This window comes from Silene latifolia, chromosome 8 (assembly GCF_048544455.1).
Source record: "Silene latifolia isolate original U9 population chromosome 8, ASM4854445v1, whole genome shotgun sequence".
Classification (NCBI taxonomy): Eukaryota; Viridiplantae; Streptophyta; class Magnoliopsida; order Caryophyllales; family Caryophyllaceae; genus Silene; species Silene latifolia.
In genome coordinates this window covers 23871698-23892931 of record NC_133533.1, presented here as the reverse complement: position 1 = coordinate 23892931, position 21234 = coordinate 23871698, and the positions used below count along the sequence as shown (strand labels likewise).

At 36.4% G+C, this 21234-nt stretch overlaps 1 protein-coding gene across 1 annotated transcript; it reads right to left on the bottom strand.

The window, feature by feature from the left end:
• Positions 1-951: 951 nt before the first annotated feature.
• On the bottom strand, positions 952-20364 carry LOC141596575 (uncharacterized). Its single transcript, XM_074416776.1, is given in 24 exon segments — positions 952-1381; positions 1663-1725; positions 3075-3191; positions 3779-3856; positions 4108-4243; positions 4329-4453; positions 4568-4609; positions 4695-4754; positions 4968-5025; positions 5704-5886; positions 6985-7097; positions 8103-8282; positions 10260-10313; positions 10429-10603; positions 11167-11294; positions 11416-11611; positions 12206-12429; positions 12528-12960; positions 14221-14636; positions 14794-14875; positions 15643-15791; positions 18869-18893; positions 18895-18977; positions 20045-20364. Coding segments are annotated over 24 exon segments (3354 nt in total). The 5' UTR covers positions 20192-20364; the 3' UTR covers positions 952-1294.
• Positions 20365-21234: the final 870 nt, after the last annotated feature.

Genomic DNA, 21234 nt, shown 5'->3' with positions numbered 1-21234 from the left:
AGGATGAAGTATGAACAAGTGCTAAGAAAAGTAACCGGTTTTAGAGGTATCCCTTCCAAGAGATCAATACAAGTTAAATGACGTCAAACATGAGATTATTCTCAGTTAAACACGAGGATAGATTAATCTGAGAAGAAGGGCATAGGATGGATTATTCACATGAAATAACCCTTTATTTTATTCTGTATTCAAACTTTGCAAGACATTTAACGCTAATTTCATATCCTAATTTCGACAATTATTACTTTGGTACACTGCTTCCATAAATAAACTAAACTGATTATACTAAACCAATTCAAATAAAAGAATGTAAGGGATAGTTTTCCGATAGTTACCTTATTATGTTGTCTTCGGATAGTTACCTTATTATGTTGTTGATGCTCGTCGAAGTTGATGTTTGTAAGAAAGGAAGATAAACAAACGAGTGTTGGGGCAGTAAAAGGATAGAAGAATGAGACAGAAGAAAGGAAATTAAGCAGAGCACCAGGAAGTGGAGGATTTGAAAACGAGTATTGAGGGATGAATAGTAAAGGGTTTTTCTAACGTGTGCCCTAAGGGCACACATTAATAAACCAAATATGGAAAGATTCATAGGATATTCACACTAATTATGGTAAACTAAGTTTATATTTGCATTTATGATGAGAATATCCTATTGAATCTTTCCATATTTGGTTTATTAATGTGTGCCCTTAGGGCACACGTTAGAAAAACCCGTAGTAAATATGTAAAATTAGGAAGTAGACTAGTAATTTGGGGCAAGAAATAGAAAAACTTTTTCGCGAAGAGCCAGTTCCACTCGGCATTCAGAACATGTAAATTGTCACCATCTTGTAGGAAGTGATTCACAGTTATGCATGCACTCGGTGCGTCAAATTCCACCGGTAAAGGGTTGTTTCAGCCCAAGTGTAACAACTATTCGTAGAAAAGTTTCTGTGTTAATCTAAATTGTTTAGTACAAATCTAGATATACCAATTTCTATATTAATTCCGAAATGGGGTCTTTTCTCAATCATTACAAAAATAGTTGTATACAATCTGAACATATAGCAAGGCTTGCAACTCTAGCAGCGTCGGCTGGTGGGTTGCGGACATCCTATGTACAAAGAGAGATGATACAAGCAGATCTGCTTACCGCAATAAGAAAAAATAATAATGCGAGGAGGAAAAATTATCAAACTTTCTAGCTCCTGCACGGTAATAATAAACAAGTGAAAGCTTATCAAGTGGAATTAACCCAGAAGCCGGAAAAAACCACATCAGAGGAATGAACAACCATTTTTGTATTTTCAAATCATGTCTCCGGAAAATTAGAAATGGATGACAGCCTTTCCTCCAGGTCTTCAAGCAAATCACTGTATTCGCCAAAGGCCGGTTGAGACTACATTATCACAAAGAAAAGGAATTGGATTAAGTCCAGAAAATTGGACAACCCACGCCCCCTGATTTCATTTTCTTCATTTACCTACTTTTAGTTTCCCCTGAACTTACTTCGTTCTTTATTGTCCCCATTTTATAAGGTAAGAAAATTAGGCAGAATTGGGTAGAATGAACCCATAACCACCTTGCTGGTGAATGGTGATGGAGGATAGAAAAAGTTAACTTTCCAATCACTTAAAAGAGTATGATAAGAGTGCCCGAAGTGGTCCATAAGAGGCATACCTGAAGAGTATAGCAATATGCATTCCAGAGACGTGTATCATGACGAAATAGATCAAAGAGCACCTGAGGCAGAAACAAATTAGATTTTGTAAAAAAAGCTTTTAAGTGTTTTTCATCTTCTCCTCGTGCAGAACAAGAGGGAGAGATCAATTCTCAAGAACAATTCAAACAATTTGAAACAAGAAACAATATTCCGTATGGAGGTAGTTTCATCTCGTTCCCATGCAGAACAAGAGGCAGATAATAACCCTCAAGAACAACGCAAGCAATTCCAAAAAACAATTTACATATCGAATTGTTCATCTCATCGTCCGACAGAACTAGAGGCATTACAATCCTTCAAAAATTAAACAATTAAATATGAGGTTATATAGGGAATGGTGAATGGTCGGGGGGGCGAGGTGATGATTGGGTGTTTGAGGGGCTTGGGGATAGGGTGATAATCAAAAGGGATGAAATACTGAGGTGCTTGGGAGGGTGGGGTGTGCTCTTATGGTGGCAGGCTGGGGTGGGGACGGGTTTTGATTTTTTTTGTTGGAGGGAGGGGTACATTATTGCTATACAGTTTATTGAGCTCGCACACCAATTTGCGTCAGTTGGGGGAGCTAAGGGATGATGTCATCTCAGCAATGCAACATTTGAATTAGGTAACTAACATGTCTTGGGACATGTTCTTCCGGACTTAAAGTCACTTAATTTAAGTTAAGTTAAGTTCAGATCCTATAAGTTCAGTTCAGATCCAATAAGTTCAGTTCAGATCCTATAAGTTCAGTTCAATTCCGATCCTAAAAGTGCAATTCCGATCCTAAAAGTTCAGTTTAGATCCTATAAATTCAGTTCGGTTCAGATCCTATAAGTTCAGTTTAGATCATATAAGTTCAGATCCTATAAATTCAGTTCTTAAAAGTTCTATACGGAGTATTACTTTTAAAACCGATGCAAACACATTTGACATTAATTATTCAATACATATATACATTATTATTTTTAAAACAAAATTATCACTCATCTCATTATTTTTTATCGTAATGTAATCGTAATATAATGTATGAACAAACCAATGTATATAAAGCAGAAAAATGTTATTATTTTACCTAGTGCTTTAAACTATATTTTCTTATCAATGTTCTCTCTTGGCTGCCTACTAATTTCTTGTAAAAATACAACAATAATAATAATATTAAATTAAATTAAGAAATTAAATTAAGTTATTTTAAATTCGGATCCTATAAGTTCAGTTTAGATTTATAAGTTAAGTTCAGTTCAGTTCAGATCCTATAAGTTCGGTTCAGATCCTATAAGTTCAGTTCGGTTCAGATCCTATAAGTTCAGTTCAGATCAGATCCGTTTCAGTCCAAAGGAACATGGCCTTATACTGATTCAAAATCATTAGGCCAAATGATTCTTAGTACCTCAGATCTTCTCAATAAAGTAGCCAGGACGACGATCCACTCCTTAAACTTCACAGAGCACATATGAGCCAACAAAAATTCTGCATCCAATCGACTCTGAAGAGTATCCATTTGGAGCTACATAGGTAAATTACAAACCGTCAGAAAAGAGAGACGCATGGAAAAGGGAATTACCAACTCCAACTAAGTATGTAATTCGGGAAGTTGACCAGCAACAGGGAGGTGAAACCAGTTTCTTGGTCAACTAAATACCATCTGCACCCAGATTTGGAAGTTATAGCAGCTTCTAAACAGTACGGAGTAAATATTATAATGTTCAAAACGAGACAAACTTGAGTGGGATGATGCTGCAAGTATGAACTAGTCACTAAAACACTTCATTTACACGACTATAGTGATTGGATAAGAGATGTTGCACTGCACCACGAGATACATAACAAAGTTTAGATTTCCTTTATCATTTGCACAAATTTAAATGTCCTCACCCTTCGTATTGCAGATATATTTTTCTTTTCTGGAGAGAAATTGCAGCTATGTTTATGTAGAAGGTGAAATGCATATAGATTTTTAAATTGAGGAGGAGCACTTAACAATCAAAGTGAAGGTTTCGCATAACAGGAGAAGGTAATTATGATAACACAGCAAACGACCCAAATTAAATTTTTACCAGAATACCGAGTAAGAAAGAGGATAGTTTAGAACACCTTTTGTCCAATCAATTCAAGCCCTGAAGCGAAATTTTCTAAGCGAGCACATCCATATCTTTCCCGTTGGAGGAACTCCTGTTGAGAAGCATATCTAATTAGGCCGCTGAAACGGGGTTATCATTTAAAAAAAAAAAAAAAAAAAAAAGGTGTGGATCCGTGGGCATCCTTTCTGTAAAAGTGTAAAAGTGAAGAGATGCACTATACCGTCTTCACTTTGGACAGAACAATTGCCTTTAATACTCCTTCCACCATATTTATATGAGCCAATTATAAATGGGATGGAGGGAATGAGTACTAAAGAATGAGTGAGAAAAAAGTTTACTCACCACCACATCAAATTGAGTTCCCTTCACAAATGCCACAAGCTTTGAAAGCTCCTTCCCTGACATTAAATAACTAGCATGGCTTTCCAAAATATTCTTAATAGAAGTAACATGGGCGCTCCGCTCTTTCGATGGGATGCTGGAGAAAGAGCCAATTGATAAGGAACCACTTTTCGGATGCAGCTGAACTGTTACACACTGTGTAGATAATATATAAGCATTACCTCTTAGAATCTGTAGACTGCTTTTTTGAAGAGAAAAGCAAAAACCCCAAAAACCTAGGCGATAATCCATCGGATTCTGCTGGTACCTGCTCATACTCTCGACCAGATCTCAGCAAGAACCTCACCTATGATACATATAAATCAAAAAATGGATGAAGGAAAAAAAATATGTAAACCAGAAAAATAAGAATGTAAGATCCAAAAACTGAGCAGATCTCCCAACTAAAAAGGACACGCACCAACTCTCCCGCAAGTTCATATAAGGAATCATCAAGAGTGGCCTGCGAAAAGCAAAACTCCTTTCAGAGAAAGATTTGACTACAATCACCGATAAATATAGATGAAACCTGTATCCCACTTGAGTACCTGTAACAAGCGCAAAGCACAATACTGACTCACTGCAGTACCCTCAAGTTTGGCAATCACCTAGCAGAAGCAGACATTTGTGAGAGATAAATATTACTACGGGACATTTTTAAGTGATAGGTTAGGTTTTGACATATTTCAAAACTTTGGAAAGCAAATCATCTAGGAGGAAAAGCATTCATTACACTAGAGATTACAGTAAAATTAATGACAAAAATCATTTGTCAAGGATAGAATTACACACATAACATTTAAGAAAATGAATTTACTTACAAGTATGTAGCAAGCAGCAGTCCGGTACCATCGTCTCTGGAAGCATTCTTCAAACAGCCTAAATCCGAGAGCATTAAACCAATAAGAATCAATTGTCTGCGACAACATAACTTAAAGGTAGTTGCACCAAAAAATTAGACTATATGGCCCAAGAAGCCTTATTACAGCAACGCCATCTGCTCTTGTATAAGTAACAGGGCAGAGGACGATCGTCGAATTAAATCATTTTAGCAACTGAGAAAAAACCTTATAACTCACACGAAAATTAACCCCCGTGAAAAGTTAAAAACTACGATGGTCTGAACATAAAGCAAAGGTCAGATGGTCCTCAAATATTTGTGCTCAAATTTTCCCCCACAGAAAAAACTAACTCAGCCAACTATGTTCCCCAAGAAAGTAAATAACTGAATGCTAGCTGTCAAGGTCATTTTGTTATAAGCAAGAGATAATACTGATTAAAGAACACCAAACGAATGACGCCCATGTATAAAAACGCCACCATAGGCCTAACGCCGATATAAAAATGAGTAGTTGGTGTCATTTAAGATTTAATTACCTATTTTACATAAATACAGTGACTAATGTGTAGTCATGTTAGATGGAGCAACTACTTTCAATGCCTTTACATGAGGAAGAACATATATGGAGGGTAAAGTTTGTATCACTTTTTTTTTTTATTTGTGGTAGATTCAGCCCAACAAATTGAATATATCAGACAACAATGAGAGGTGCGTACTCTGTTGATCTACCAGCTGCAGAAAACAATTGTGCCCAATGCCGACCATCTGTTTTCCTAGCAACACTAACGACAATATCATGGTACTCGGGATAATTTCTGATCAAGTCGCATGTCTTTTCCAGAAGTGATTTTTTAAGATTGTGATTCAAATCTGGTCCCACATTTTTTAGCACATTTTGCCTGCAGAGATATGTTTATCACAATTATTATATCATACAAAAAATCAAAACCAAAAATAAAATGGAGCATCACAGTAAGAGATAAGCAAAAAGGGTTGAAACGTTGGGGGAGTCCATAATAAAAAGAACACGTCCCTCTCCTGTTCAGAGTAAATTTACTTAGCCTACAAGATTATTACTCATGCGTTATACTAGAAGGTTCATCGGCTGTATTAAAACACTAAGGATGGACGTGAAATGGAGATATCTACTCTCACCTTCTCTCCTTAAGGCTGTGCAAGGTCCTGTGTGCCCGTACAAAACTTATCTATTGGACAAGACCACATGGTTCATAAGATGTATCATGAAAAGACACATACATAAGAACACAGAAATGGGAATTAAAAGTTCTTAATATTTTACTAATACTATAGAGGTGTATCGTCAGAAATTTTATTTTAACAATATTGCTATTTGGGACTATTTCTAACTGCTAAAGTCTAATGAACATTTGAGGCGGTGAGTTGGATACTGAAACTGTATGACATAAGCGGCCCCATAAACCCATGTTTTTAGCATCAGTCAACAGACTTTCGTTTCATTAAAGAAAACTCTTAACATTTATGCTCAACACATTCATGAAGCAGAAAAAAAAAAGTAAATATGGATCAATTAGAGGAAAGGTACCATCCCCCGGGAAAAAGTTTACCGACACAAGAAACAAACTGTGGAGGATATGTGGATGAACAGTATACAACCAGACCACAGAACATATGTGAAGGCTGAATAATGGGATTCAGTACATTTTATATTTGTACAACCATACAAGAAAAATTGCAAACAAAGTTTAAGATGCTCAGATAATATGGACCCTAGTAAAGCAGGCGGAGCCAATGAATTCTCTGATCAAGAAGCTTAACGTGAGTTGTAGAATTGACTCAATTTGGTTTCATGAGTTAACATAGGAGATAAGAAGGATAAATTTCAAAAATTATAGCTCTCTTGTAACACATCACCTAAGTCCTCTCATACGAAGTTGCATTCTCAAAGGAGCTGGTACAATTTATGATTTACTGACAGGAAAATTTGAAATACTACTCTAGTTTTACATACAAAATACCTAGAAATGTCGGCTTCAAACACTGTAAAAAGGAGCCACTCAAGGCAGTGAGAAAAATGTGTTTTTTCTGCTGACAACTGTGCCAGATTGAAAGCTTCCTCAATCTTGTCTCTCTGCGAAGACATACAATATTTCATTCAGAAATTAAAAAAAAAAAAAAAAAAAAAAAAAAAAAAAAAAAAACAAGGGTCACAGACACTAGTAAAAAAGAGCACAGAATTCCCTTCAATAGCAGACCATAAGACATGTAACTTTGAAAATGACAACAAAATATTCAGTACCCATGGAGACATGGCAATCTAGATATGAAACATGGAAACTTTCTAATAACCATGTCATGCCCATAAGAATAAAAATATGGAAAATTTCACTTTGGTGTGATGAGGTTGCACTAATTCCAATTTGGTGCCCCTTGATTTTACTAATTTATTTTGATGCCTTGAGGTTTGCGCTATTTCCCAATTTGGTAACCTAAAGTGTAATAGCACCAAATTTCAGCTTGCTTTTTTGCTCATGGAGACCTGGAAGTGTAAAGCTCCTACTAAAGCTGTTTTTTTTGCTTGGGCAGCAACCAAAGGGAGATACCTACAGAAGATGTGCTCAAAAGGAGGAGTTTTAGCCTTTCCAGTCCATCTTCTCTTTGAGGTGAACATGAAGAGTCTATTGATCATTTTCTTTCTCTTGCTCATGGATTACACTCTTCGTGGAGTTTATCATTATCTCTCTTTGGCGTAAGTTGGGTCGATCCTTGAAATGCAAAAGATGAACTCTCCATTGGGAAAAGAAGAATGAAAAAAGGTTGGCTTGCCGAAGTTGGTTCCTTTGACTGGCTATTTTGTACATAAGGAACCAGTAAACAAAAATGACATCTATGGGGTCCACCAGAATCTATGTTGATATCGCATCAGAAATTTGATGCTTGGGCATTTGTACGTACATTAAATTCTAAGTTTCTAACCCATAAATATGAAAGAAAATTTGACAACAAACGAGTCCCAAATGCGGTTATGCACCTATGTAGGATTCTACTAGCTGAGTGCTTGGGTCCAAGTCGCATAGAGAGAAGAACAAAATCCAATATAGACTAAGAAAAATAAAAGAATAGATGTTAAACATACCTGAAGAAGATGACGCAGCAAGCAATGCAATATAGTTTGTGCTTGGGGAGATGGAACAAAACAAGGAAACTCTGTGCAAGCTGAAAAGGACATTCTTTGACAAACACCAACGACTACGCCAGCATTTGGAAGAAGCCCCATAGGATAAACCTCACGATCAAATTCCAGCTCTGGGTCCAGCTAAAAAGTACGGAGATATTCAACATATCAAACAAAGCACTTAGGTAGATCTAACACTATACATGGGAGAAGTACGGAGATATTCAACCTATCAAGCTAAGCACTTAGGTAGATCTAACACTTTACACGTAGAATGAAACAAACTACCCACACAAAAACAGATAAGAAAAGTGGGAAAAAAATCAGCAGCAGATCTGCGCTTACAGTTATGCTGATACTCCTTTTCCCCACCCACACCCTGAATCAACTTTAAGAAATACTGTATAGAGCACACAGCTCTTCAACAAACATTTCACCTTTGTATCCAAGGTTTTGGATATCATTCATTTTAGGGCCATTTTATAATAAATGGGATATACATAAGAGTATGGATCCAACCGTTGGTTTGTCTAAATGGTCAACATGCACACGGATTCTGATTTATTTCTACAACAAAACCAAAGGACTGAACCCTTTGGTAGAAATGCAAGGCTCCGCAATTGAGGGAATAAAAAAGTCGATTCACAAGGGTAAAGGAACGGCAGGTTGACAATGCTTATGTAGAAAAGTCAATGCTGCTAAGAGGAGGCATTTGCATGCTTATTTAGAAAAGTCAACACTGCTAAGAAGAGGCATTTGCATTAACATTTAATACGATTTACAAAGATTTAAACAGCTCCAAAAAAAAAAAAAACACACCTTACCCCCAAAAGAATTGGAGTTAGTAGTGGTCTAACGTGATATGTAGAAATAGATAGGGGGGAAAAGAAAAGAGAAGTACACAAAGAAAGGACAGAAGTAAGTTCAAAAATTGATGAAGACAGAAACAAGAAACAGTATGGGATGGAAAGAATGAATGAAGCAACAAATACACTCAACCGCCGTAAAACGTCTTTTCTTCTCCTCCACTCAGCCCTACCATACTACCCAACACCATACTCATCAAAACCACTCATGTCCCCTCCAAAATTACTTGTCTATGTTTTCTTAGATCTCTGCCCTTTACCGCCCATTTCCTTAAGTTCTCCATCCCTCAGTTATCCCTAACTAGCCAACACTCAGCTTCCTATTGACTTGAGTAAACCAACGCAAGCGGTCATTGACATCGTCTAATTGAAGAGAACAACTCCCACCATGATCCTAATTACATCAAATCACTATCAAGCCATCTTAGCTCACACATCCAACAAAACATACACACTTTTGCAACGTTCCACATAACGTAACTTCTTTGCGACCCAATATTCTTGTACAACATAAAAAGTGAACTATTATTGTGGAATACTTTTTTCAATCCGACATGTATATCACAATCAAAGAGAAGGCCATTCTATGCTTCAATCAAAACTCTCCCTGGGATGGACTTAAAATATCGGAAAAAGACCACCTAACCTCGCAATCTGCTGCCACAGACATACTTACACACCATAAACTATCTTACTTCCGCTTAAGCTAATTCCTAACCTTTCTCTACTCAGGGAATTCAAAATACGAATTATGAGGTAGTAAGTGTAAATCTTCCCGATTGTTGGGCAGGTAAGAGTCCATAGAGACTAACAGCAGTCAAGCTACTGCTCTTGGCGGGAAAATTAGCAGGTCTACTCACCAAATGCCGAACCAGATTTCTTAGCAAACATGTATATTGTGCTAGTCCAATTGATCATTATTCTTAAGCGGTTAGATATCAGCTGGGATGAGGAACCTTTTTATTTACAAAACGGGACTGCTGGTAGAAGGGGTTTGCACCTGGCTCCTTTGAGGGCAACACAAATGACAATTATAACTGGAAAAAAAAACATACTACCACAGAAGAGAGAAGCATTCACGTACGACCGTATGGTAAGAAAATAATAGTGTCAAGGGACATGGAAGCTGGGAATTAAACAAAATCTTATCTGACACAATCCCAATAATTTGATCCCTACCCAGGTAACAGTAACAAAACACAAAGAATTCGATGCCTTTTCATTAAGTAGATATATGAATATATTTCAATACCTGCAAAAAATCCTCCTGCTTGAAAGGATCAGCACCTGGAGATGGATACCAAACCTGTAAAAGTTAACTTCCAAAATATTCAATTAGACGCTAAAATTACAGAGAAGTTAAGACGAACTAAAAAGAAAAGTTTTCATAGGAAGAGTCAGAAGAATTGACAAACTATCACCTGCATTCCTCTGTGACTATAATCCAACCAAGAAATTTCCTCAATGAGATTCTTATTGTCATCAGACGGTCCACATGTAACCCAAAACAGTTCAACAGAATCTGTTAGCTCTCGTTCATGCCCATCATCCAGATCTAGAAGAGACAGCTCCCCATTTGCACGTAATATCAAACACCTGTCAAATAGAGGAAAGGCAAAGGGCAATAAGGTCATCAATTGCTTGAATCTGGCAAATACTCCCTCTTTTCTTTGGTTTCTTCCCATTTCACTCTATGTGGTCTCCAAAACGACACATTGACCATATTTTTTAGAGTTTACACATTACATTGCATTCTTTCAACCTGAAAATATAATTTTGTGAAAGAATTTTTTTTTTTTTTAACAAATGTGAATATGTTACTCCCTCCATTTAACTATGATGTTCCTGTACTTTTGGGCACAATGTTTTAGGGAAGAGGAATATGTGATTCTTATTTAATGAAGGATATGTTGGGTAAGAGATGGGGTAATATTGGAGATACATTTTGTGTCAAAAAGAAAAGAGGAACATCATAGTGAATATGCCTAAAATGGAAAGGAGGAATATTATAATGATATAAGAAGGAAGTAGTATTTTATCTTAATTTTTATATTTGTTAACATATTTATGGTCGAAAATTTGAAACTTTGACCTCACAAAGTCAAATGGAAAGAAACCACGGAAAAAGAGCGAATAGTTTTTAGTTCTATGACACATACCTTACAGGCTCTACTGATGACTTATGATTCACTAATGCATAATCCTTAGGAAGCTGATCTGGGATGAAGCGCATAGATACTGGTGCGCTCTTTGCCGACATGATAGAAAGCTCTCGTACTGTAGAAAGCTGTTTGTCATTTCATCACTTAAAAATGCATGAAGAACAAAGGGTTTTGAAGTGACTGAAATCTGTAACTATTATAATACAGTAAGATAAGGAGCATAGAGATTCAAGCAAGATTTTTTACCCGTAAATCTGGATTACTCGTAGACGTCATTTCACCAGATAATTTTACATGGAATATGTGGACATCAAATGGGTGATAAGTTACAAGTATATAGTCTCCATAGACATCCATCACTATTGGTTTGGTCAGCAACGACCTTTTACACAATAATGAGCTCTGATCAAGGTGATATCTGGGATAAAATAGCAATTCGTACCTGCATTTGATAAATCAATGAAGAACTCGAATGAGCATACAGATCACAATCATTTTGAGCAGTGGGTACCTAACTAAAAGAAAGCTAAGGCAGATGAAGGGTAGGGAAGATAGTTAATAGATCATATATTCATATCATCTTTCTCAAAGAATGACTCTACGCATCTCATAATTAATGAGACAACTAACTACTTTGTCTAACAGGTTCTTGACATTCAAATTCAACAGACAAGCACTCTCCAAGTATCAGCCCCGTACAGAACTAAACCTCCCAACACAAAATGAAAAGAGTAAATGTATACAAATGACAAAAACAAAACAGAGGCCACTACTAATAGAACCAAAGTAGAAGTACGTTTGAAGTCAACATCAATCCTCACCTTAATTTGGTAAAAGGCTATTTGACAAGACATGGGCTGTACCATATAAATATTAATAAAGCACAGGCAATAAATGCTACAATCAGAATTCACCCTAACAACTTGCCACATTTCAGGAAATAAATCCCCGGACTACAATATTCAAAATAGAAGGATGAAAACATGTGTTCTCAGTCTAAAAGCAGAGGTATATCTTTACAAAGAAAAGGTCTCACGTGTCAGTAGAGTCCACATAGTTGCAGACGACAACGATTTTCCCCAGCCACAACAAACCCTTGCACTGAATCTTTTGTTCTTGCGTAATATCTCCAAAGAACCGCCATTTTTTCATACGTACATCATACAAAATTAAGCCATGAAGACCAGCAACAGCCAAAAATGTTCCATCCGCGGAAGCTGCCACATGCATAATTGGCCAGTTTTGTGAAATGTAAGAGACCTGACCAAACAGATGAGTCATCCCAGGAACATCAATATTAGTTGAGTCGAGAAAAAAGTAAATTAGCAACAGAAGAAATGATAAGTGAAGCACATAACTGGAAGATTAAGGTGCAACATTTTCAGCTCGTCCGACTCCTCAGATTGCACAAGAAGCACGCGATCTTCGCCACAGATTATTTGGCGAACATATGTTGAACCAGAAACTCCTCTGTTAAGGCAACATTTGCCAAAAGAGAATGCAAGAATTCTCTCTGAACATCGCTCCTCTACGGCATAAAGCCTATACCCATATTCATCCCAGTGTATCAATGCAGTGCCAGCCATCATAGGTTCATATTTCCAATCAGGGTTTCGCTTAACTACTGGAGAAGAGGCAGAGCTTAAACCAATTTGACGGATAGTAGACATCAAGCGACATCCAGAAAGGGACCAAACTGTCAGTCCTCTTAATTTCCATCCAACTGCAAACGCAGAGTTATCCGGCGTCCATGCAATGACACTGACTGGACCAGTATCTTCTACAGAATACCTGCAGAAAAAACACAAGTCATGTCACTTACAACATACATTCATGCCATGGTATTAGACCTGTCAAACGGGTCGGTCGGGCGGGTCACGAGTCGGGTTAGGGTCAGAATACGGGTCAAGAAATAATTTTCAACGTCTTTTTTAAACGATTTTTTTAATTTAAAAAAGTAGAACATATTTAAAACTATTATTTTAATCATATTCAACATTTACATTAATTATATTGACATAATTATTAAAATAAAGTTTTTTTAATAATTATTTTATTATTAAATATTATAAAAGTTATATAAAATTGACTTTTTAGTTGAATTTGCAATTTAAGTAATAAAAAAAATAATTTTTTAACTATATTTTCAAATATAATATATAAATATTAATATTTTTAATAAAATTCATGATTTTCCCTTGACCCAACGGGTCGGGTCTCGGCCCTAAAAAACGGGTCATTTCGGGTTTAGAGCAAACGGGTCGCGGGTCGAAAAAACCGGGTTTGTAACCCTAAGGGAAACGGGTCGGGCGGGTCGGGTTTTTGGGTCGGGTCGAGTTTTGACAGGTCTACATGGTATCACTGAAAACAACTGGCACTTTGTACAGAAAAGCACTAGTACAATATAGTATAATATTGGGTCAAATTAATTATTCTAAATTCTAGATAGATTTATTCTTAACTTGATATGAAATAGACAATATACGATAAAATTTCTACTAAAGCTTTAAAAATAAATGTCAATGTGATAAAATGCGACCAAGACTGTGAAGGCCGAGTCAAGAAAGGCTCAACACTGTTGGCATTACCGCAACCACTATCACAACCAATACCGCGATTTTAAACCATGCAGAAGATCACCGTTATGGAGCCATATATTCCATATTTCTATGGAGCCAAAGATGCATTACTCTTTGGTTCAGGATTATGATGAAATAAAGCAAAATGGCTCACTAAAGTGATTTCTACTGTGAAGTACCAGTCATTCGATGTAGTTTTTCGAAGCAATTTTCATCTTGGGTCATTCGGAAACAGTCTCTTTGTGTTGCTAACACAAGAGTAAGACTGCCAATATCCACCCCCCCCCGCGCTCGCAATTTGCGGGAGCCATTGAGGCACTGGGGTAATGTTGTTGTTGTAGAAGATCACCGGTATGCACAGATAAGATATGTGTGAAACTAAGGCGTAGCAAGTAGCAACTGGCCAACATGTAAGTGGTGTACTACAATATTGCAGCCAAGTATTAAGAAGCCTACAAAGTGAAATACTTACCCCCAGTCATGTAAGGAAACAGTACGTATTAGCAAAGCTGATTCAGCTAGATTATATAACTCAACAACTCCTCTTCGAGTACCAACTGCAAGAACATGCTGATTAGAGGCTATTGATAGACATGCAGCATCGCCTGAACCCAGTACTTTTTCTGCTATAATTGATTCGGCTTGCTTAAGGCCTCGCTTGCTTACAGAGCACATCAAAAGTTGCCCATCAGAGAATAGAACAAAAAGGATCCTCAGTGACAACGAAAGCTCCAACCATGATATAGCAGAAGTACCAGATACTACTGGACCTAAAAGATGTACTTCTGAACTCTTTGATGGTGGTGTACCATTTTGAAAACTGTATGAAACTTTTAGGTTCTCATCAATCTCACCAGCATGGCATTTAATATCAAAAGCACCATAGAACTGTACAAGCAACCGCATACAAATCACCATGAATGAAAGTACAAAAAGTTCAAAGATGAAAAGTCAGAGTTTGAAATAGAAGATCACTAAGAACCAGTGAACAACTATGACCAGTAACTAAAATATTTTTTTTCTAGTTCTTGCTACAGCAACATACCTCCCCTTTCCATGATATACTATACAATGAACGGTTGGAGAGCCCGATCAACAAATGCTTATTATCACATATTATGTTGCTCCTGACATATAGAAAACACTTACAGAGATCAACTAAAAGAATATTCAATCAATGAACTTGTACACAGTTTTATCATGAAAATCAGCTTTCACTTTTCACTAACATGGCATTAAATTTAAGCTGGCTAAAAAGCAAGATTTCTGTGTGAAGGCTGTGAAGGAAACGACGACCACTACTTTAGGTTGCAGAGGCTGCAAGATAGCAGAATGTCCACATCAGGCCTAGAAGACCGATTTCACGATCGCAGATGAAACCAATATTAATATCATGTTCACTAATCAAGACATTCATAGGAATTAGACAAGAGTGGCAAAACGCAGCTTTGACAAAAAAAAAATCATGGAAAAGTCAAAAATCTTATTCTTACACCATCGGCTGCTTTGTTAACATTTCTGCCTTTATTAGATCACTAACCCTTAGTACATTATAAAAAAGGAACATTATATAAGAACACACAGCAAGTTACGTTCTTTGACTAGCAACAATTATCCAAAACAGGCGCAAATTAGCAAGTCAAACTAGTTTAGCTACTAAACATTATTTATGAATTTGGTTTAAATGAAACATCTAAGTGCATAGTGCCCAGCATGGGTACTTGAGAAGAAATCAAGTTGGTTTAAATGAAACATCTAAGTGCATAGACGCAGAAAATAACAAATGAATCGAAAAAAGGACCCACTTCTAATTTTCGCAGCATCTAAAGAACCAAGCTATGAGCTAATCCAAAAAAATAATAACAAAAAAATGCTGTTAGAATTTGATGCTTACACAGTTAGATCTTTGACTGGAAAAGGAACTTGCTCATTGAGAAGGAGTTTTATATGTGCAAGAAATAATGCAGATGGCTGCTTTCCACCCACATGTATTCTCTTATCAGTGAACTGCACCTTAAATATGTGAAGGTAGAAAGAGGTTGTCTGCAACAGAAGTAAAGCATATTAATTCTAGAAAGTATCATAGCGCAAGCATAGCCACAGTACTAAATCTCAGTTTTGGTCACCAATTCACCATAGTGGTATCGGCTGTTGCGAACTAATTTCGATGAATGTGAATATCACCTAGAGCGGTAAGGCACGATCACGGTTGTTGTCAAAACCTTTACAAAAAGGTTACATATTAGTGTTATGTCCTTTGATTTAATATAGTACATTGATCAAGTGAAATTATGAAGCGAGACTCAATTAAGGCAGAAATCATCACAATTAAAGACAACTACGGAACCCCCATGAAAATATTATTTTCAACACCCAAAACCTAACAGCATACAATCATATATACCTATCCACGGCCCCTCTCTCCACTGACAGCTCCCTTGGCTGACAGCACATGAATTTTACTAGCCAAACTATGCTTCTTTGGAGGTTTAATTCAGTTTTATCTTCCTTTTGCCTTCAATTAAATTTATCTAACATTGAATATTCACTAAAATCATTGGTAATCCCATGATAAATTTCAATTGTTGTTTAGTTTTGATTATCCTTGTCATGTACTAATAACAATTCCTGCTTATTGATAAGTGCATATTTTATACATTTTAACCCCTTATATTAGTTTGATTTTACATATCATTTAGCACTTATCAAAGTGTTTTTAAGCTAATATTATGTTTCTAGTGCAATTGTGTGTTCAAGTGTGTTTTGTAGGAAAATGAGCTAAATGAGCTAAAGTATTATAAAATGTGCTAACACTAGAAGCAAGGCTAAGTATGAGAGCAAGATTGGACTAAGTGTTGGAAGTACATGGATTTTGCATGAAGAAAGTGTTGGATCAAAATGAAAATGCAAGCAAAGTCAAAATGCAAGTCAAGCCCAAATTCAAAGTCCAAATTATGGTGGAAAATATTGGATGCTAAGAAGAACTTAGGATGCCAAAATACTTAAGATGCCCTCCTTAATGCTCTTAATCGCACTCATAAACAAGGCATTAAAGCACCAACTTTGGATACCTTGAGCATTAAACCAAGAATTGAAGAGAAAATTAAGAGTGTGCTTAGGATGCCATTTTGGATTTCTCTACAAATTTCACTCTTTTATTTCCTATATAAGGGGTGTTAATCACACACTTTTACACACCATCTTGCTACACATATTTTTCCATCTAAATTCTCTCTAAATTTTAGTAGTTAGTTTAGATTAGTTTAGTTTAGTTTGTTTACATTTCCTTTAGCAATTATATTACAATTCCATTTCAAGTTTAATTCCAAGTTACATTTCAAGTTTGTTCTAGTTTCATTGTTCTTCTATTTCTATTTCCATTTCCATTTCCATTCAAGGTAATTCTTATTCTATTTTCATTATGTTATTTATCATCTCATTTAGCATTAGTTTAGTTTACACTTTCAACATGTTACTTATCCACCAAGAGCATCAAGCCAAATCAATATTCTTCTTCAAGTAACAGCTAAAGATTGTTTTCATGATCTCCTAATTACTTATCTGTGAAATTAGAAGTAAAATTGAAACTGCCAAATTAGTTCAGCAGCCTAACGAGCCCACCACCACCCACAAAATATCCACCACATGACGAGCCTTCCGCCCAATGAACCCGCCTGCAGTCAGCCGACGAACCCACCACCAATAATAGATCTGTGTCAGAGATCTGAAATGGAATGGCCATCAGCTAGGGTGGAAAACAACGTTGGTGATCGGCAACCTAGATAGAGGTGGTGGTTGGTTGGTGGTGGTTACAGAAACTGGTATTGGTGTTTGGAGAGGTCACTGATTAATAGGGGGAGAAGGTGGAGGAAGGGTGGTGATAGGCTGGTAAGTAATTTTAAGAAATGAAGAGTACAATTTGGTAAATGGACATTGAGAAGTTGCCAAATAAGAAAAGAAAACGAAGTGGGGAAGAAAGGAAAAAAAATGCCAACAGAGGCAAGTGAGAAGAATTAGGGAAATAGGAAGGAGTATACTAAAAAAAATAAAAAATACTAACTACCTAAGATTTAACTACCTAACTAATCTTATATGTAATATGTCGAAACAAACCTAACTTCATCTAAAGTATACCTCGAAGAGTTGTTCTTAAATTCTATATTAAATGAAATGGCTGCATGAATTTACAAGTTATGAAAAAAATTCCGTGAGAAATGTAAAATATTGCTCGTATTCTATTCTAATTTCTAATCAATTTAATACGTTTTTCAAAAAAAAATGTGAGAGGGGTTTTGAGAAATGCATACAACTGAATGAAGTGGAGGTAGTAATTTTATAGTTTTTATAATCAGGAAAAAACATAATAAAAAAAACTTATGTGATAAGTGCATAGAATTTTATTCTAAATTTTAGCAAAAAAATTTATTAAATTTATAAACGGAAAGAAAAAAAACTAATATTTCTAATACCTTTGAAATTTGAGAAGTCTTTGAGAAATTGGGAAACTGCCCTATGTTCATTAAATAAACTTCAATATTTTTTGCAATTGAGCTTTTGAGACACCTAATCTTAACTAATTTGATACTCAGCTTTGGTCGCGGTGCAGTTGCAATATCAGCTCTATCGCTAATTGCGAACAATATCGCCTTAAAGCACGGTAAAATGCGGTCACAGTAAACTCCAAACTTGTATAAATTAGTCGTGTATCGGTGTCACGGTCGATATTGAGAAGTATGCTACGAAGTCTAGCTAGATCGGATCAGGCATTATTAAACATCCGGTATAGTAAAGATCTGTATTGATGTGATTTGACACAACTACACAGAGGTTATTACTATTGTCCACAACCATATTTCAAGTAAAATGAGAATAAGTAACCCTCAAGCACAAGCAAATGAATAATACTCTTATCCCTAAATCGAATGGTTGATACACAAATCATTAACACTGCACTGCCATAACCAACTAAGTACCAGACATCATCCATTCGCCCGGATTCTTAATGGGATAAGTGACACGAGCAGCAAATAACAAAAATGGAAAATTCACAAACATAGCAACAGAAATTTTCTAGCAGAAATAAAAAATAGCAAAGAAGAAAAAGAATGGTTGAAACTCACAAGAACCGCAGCCGCTTTTGTGTCGACTCCATACATCTTGCTGTAGATTCTCACCTTCTCTCTGGAGTGAGTCTGAATCTCTCTTATACTTTCCCAGTCTCACCTTATGCTAATTAGCCAAAACAGATGTCAAACCAAAGCAAATTAGCAAAAGTTTCCAGTAACTCCAATTATATTGATTACAAAACAGTGCCCTTATAGAGGAAATCCATCAGCAAATCTTCAAACATAACAGCTGACACATAGCAATACTTACCAACCTATTCTAAGATTAAATTCAAATAATAGATTCGAGCTGTGAGCCACAAATCGCTTACTAAAAGAACATGATTTATGTATGAAAAACCCCATGCTCAATTTAACCCATTCAAAACCTTGTATCATGTTTAGACAAAGGTGTAGTCATTGGAATCGGTAAGGCCTTGTTTGGATACCAATTACCAAAAATGGAGGGAAAGGGAGGGGAGGGGGAAAGAGGGAAAGGAAAGGGAGGTAAAGGGAGGGAAGGGGAGGGGGAAGTGGGGAACGAAGGCAGTGTCTTTTCTCTCCAAATCCTTTGTTGGGAGAGAATAATTTGTCTTGTAGCAGGGAAATGGCGGGATTCATTTTCCCTCCCCAGTCCCCTCCAAATTCCGCCACCTTCATTTTGCTAGGCAAACAATGGAAATTGTCTCTCTCCAAATCATTCCTCCCTTTCCCTTCAAACAAACAAGGCCTAAGTGTTACGATTCACTTGTCACTACTTTAACTGGAAAAAAACAAGTTAAGACCTCAAGACATTTGAATTTGTACACTGAACTCAAAACGAGAACATTCAATAGGAATCGACTGATTTCTTAATCTTCTATGGAAATGTGTCAGCGCTTACAGACACATTACATTAACGCAGTAATCTTAATCTTACGTTAGCAACAGCAGGTCTGAAGAATTCAGATCAAAATTACAAAACGAAAACTGCATCGAGAATTGCATCAAATCACCAAACGTCAAGCATGAATTGACATTAACAATGACTGACACAAGAGGACTGAAGAATTCAGATCAAAATTACTGTGTTATACAAAAACATTCAAAAAGCATTCAGATTCAGAAATGCGACAATGTAGCAAAAAAAAAAAAAAAAAAAAAAAAAAAAAAAAAAAAAAGGATCAAACAACAACGAGATAATCAATGAACCTGAGAAGAGCTCCAAAGTTCGAGGTGAGAAGGTGCGACGACGAGCATTAATCGATTGATAAGTTTGAGATAAATGATCTTCTCAGAAGACGGACAATTGCCTTGCTCAATTGACATCACCTGCGGCCATCCATACGCCATATACATTTCGATCACCTCTTTTTAAGATTGCTCAAATCGATTTATTCAGAAATTGAAGAAATTAGGGTTTCAGGAATAATTTTCGACGCATTTCTGGGGATGAAGAGCGGCGATCAGGTGGTCGACGGTGGCGGAGGAGGTGGATCTGAATGTCACTAGGTGAGTTGTGATTATCGTTTAAAAGCGGACAAAATGGGAAAAAACTGTATATATATTTAGTTTCAGCAACTCTCTGACGGTCCTCTAAGTGGTGGCAATCGGGTCAGCCGGTCGGGTTATATTGGTTTCTGGACGAGTTAGGTTCGCACCAGGTTGTTATCGGGTCGGTTATTTCGGGTCAAATAAAGTATCGGGTCGGTTATTTCGGGTCAAATAAAGTATCGGGTCGGGTTATTATCAGGTCTAGTTATTTATCGCATTAGTTCAATTTTTGCCCATTAAATTAGTTTTGAATCATTATTTGTATTAGTTACTTCATTATTAAGTCAAAGTGTCAAACGTATAAGTTAAAAACTAAATCGTTTTAATTTTGATCAGTATTAAGCTTTATAATTGTCGGGTCATCAATTTAATCTAGTCAAATATCGAGTCGGGTCATATCGGGTTCGAGTCACTAATCATCGAGTCATGTCGGATTACAGGTCCTCATCGAGTTGAGTCGGTTTCGGTGCACAATATTCTCAAATTCTATTGGATTGGGTTTGCTCGGATTAAGGTCTGGTCACTCGGACTGGGTACCCATAACATCACAAACTCTTATTTGTGACGTGTGACAAGCTTGGGATGTCTCATAATCGGTTAAAATAATGTTAAAAAGATGAGATGATTGTGAGAAGTCACAAGTCATTCGTCACAACTCACAAACAAGAATAGTTGAACATAACTAAGACGGGTCCTTTAGAGAAATTTCATATGTTAAATAAAAGCCTTTTACTCATACTGAATGTAAAACCAAAATTAAACAGTACTCAGTAAGTAATTTTCTTATACGATCGCCTTATAACATAGCACTAACCTAAAATGAGAAGATCCCAAAGTTATCACTTGAT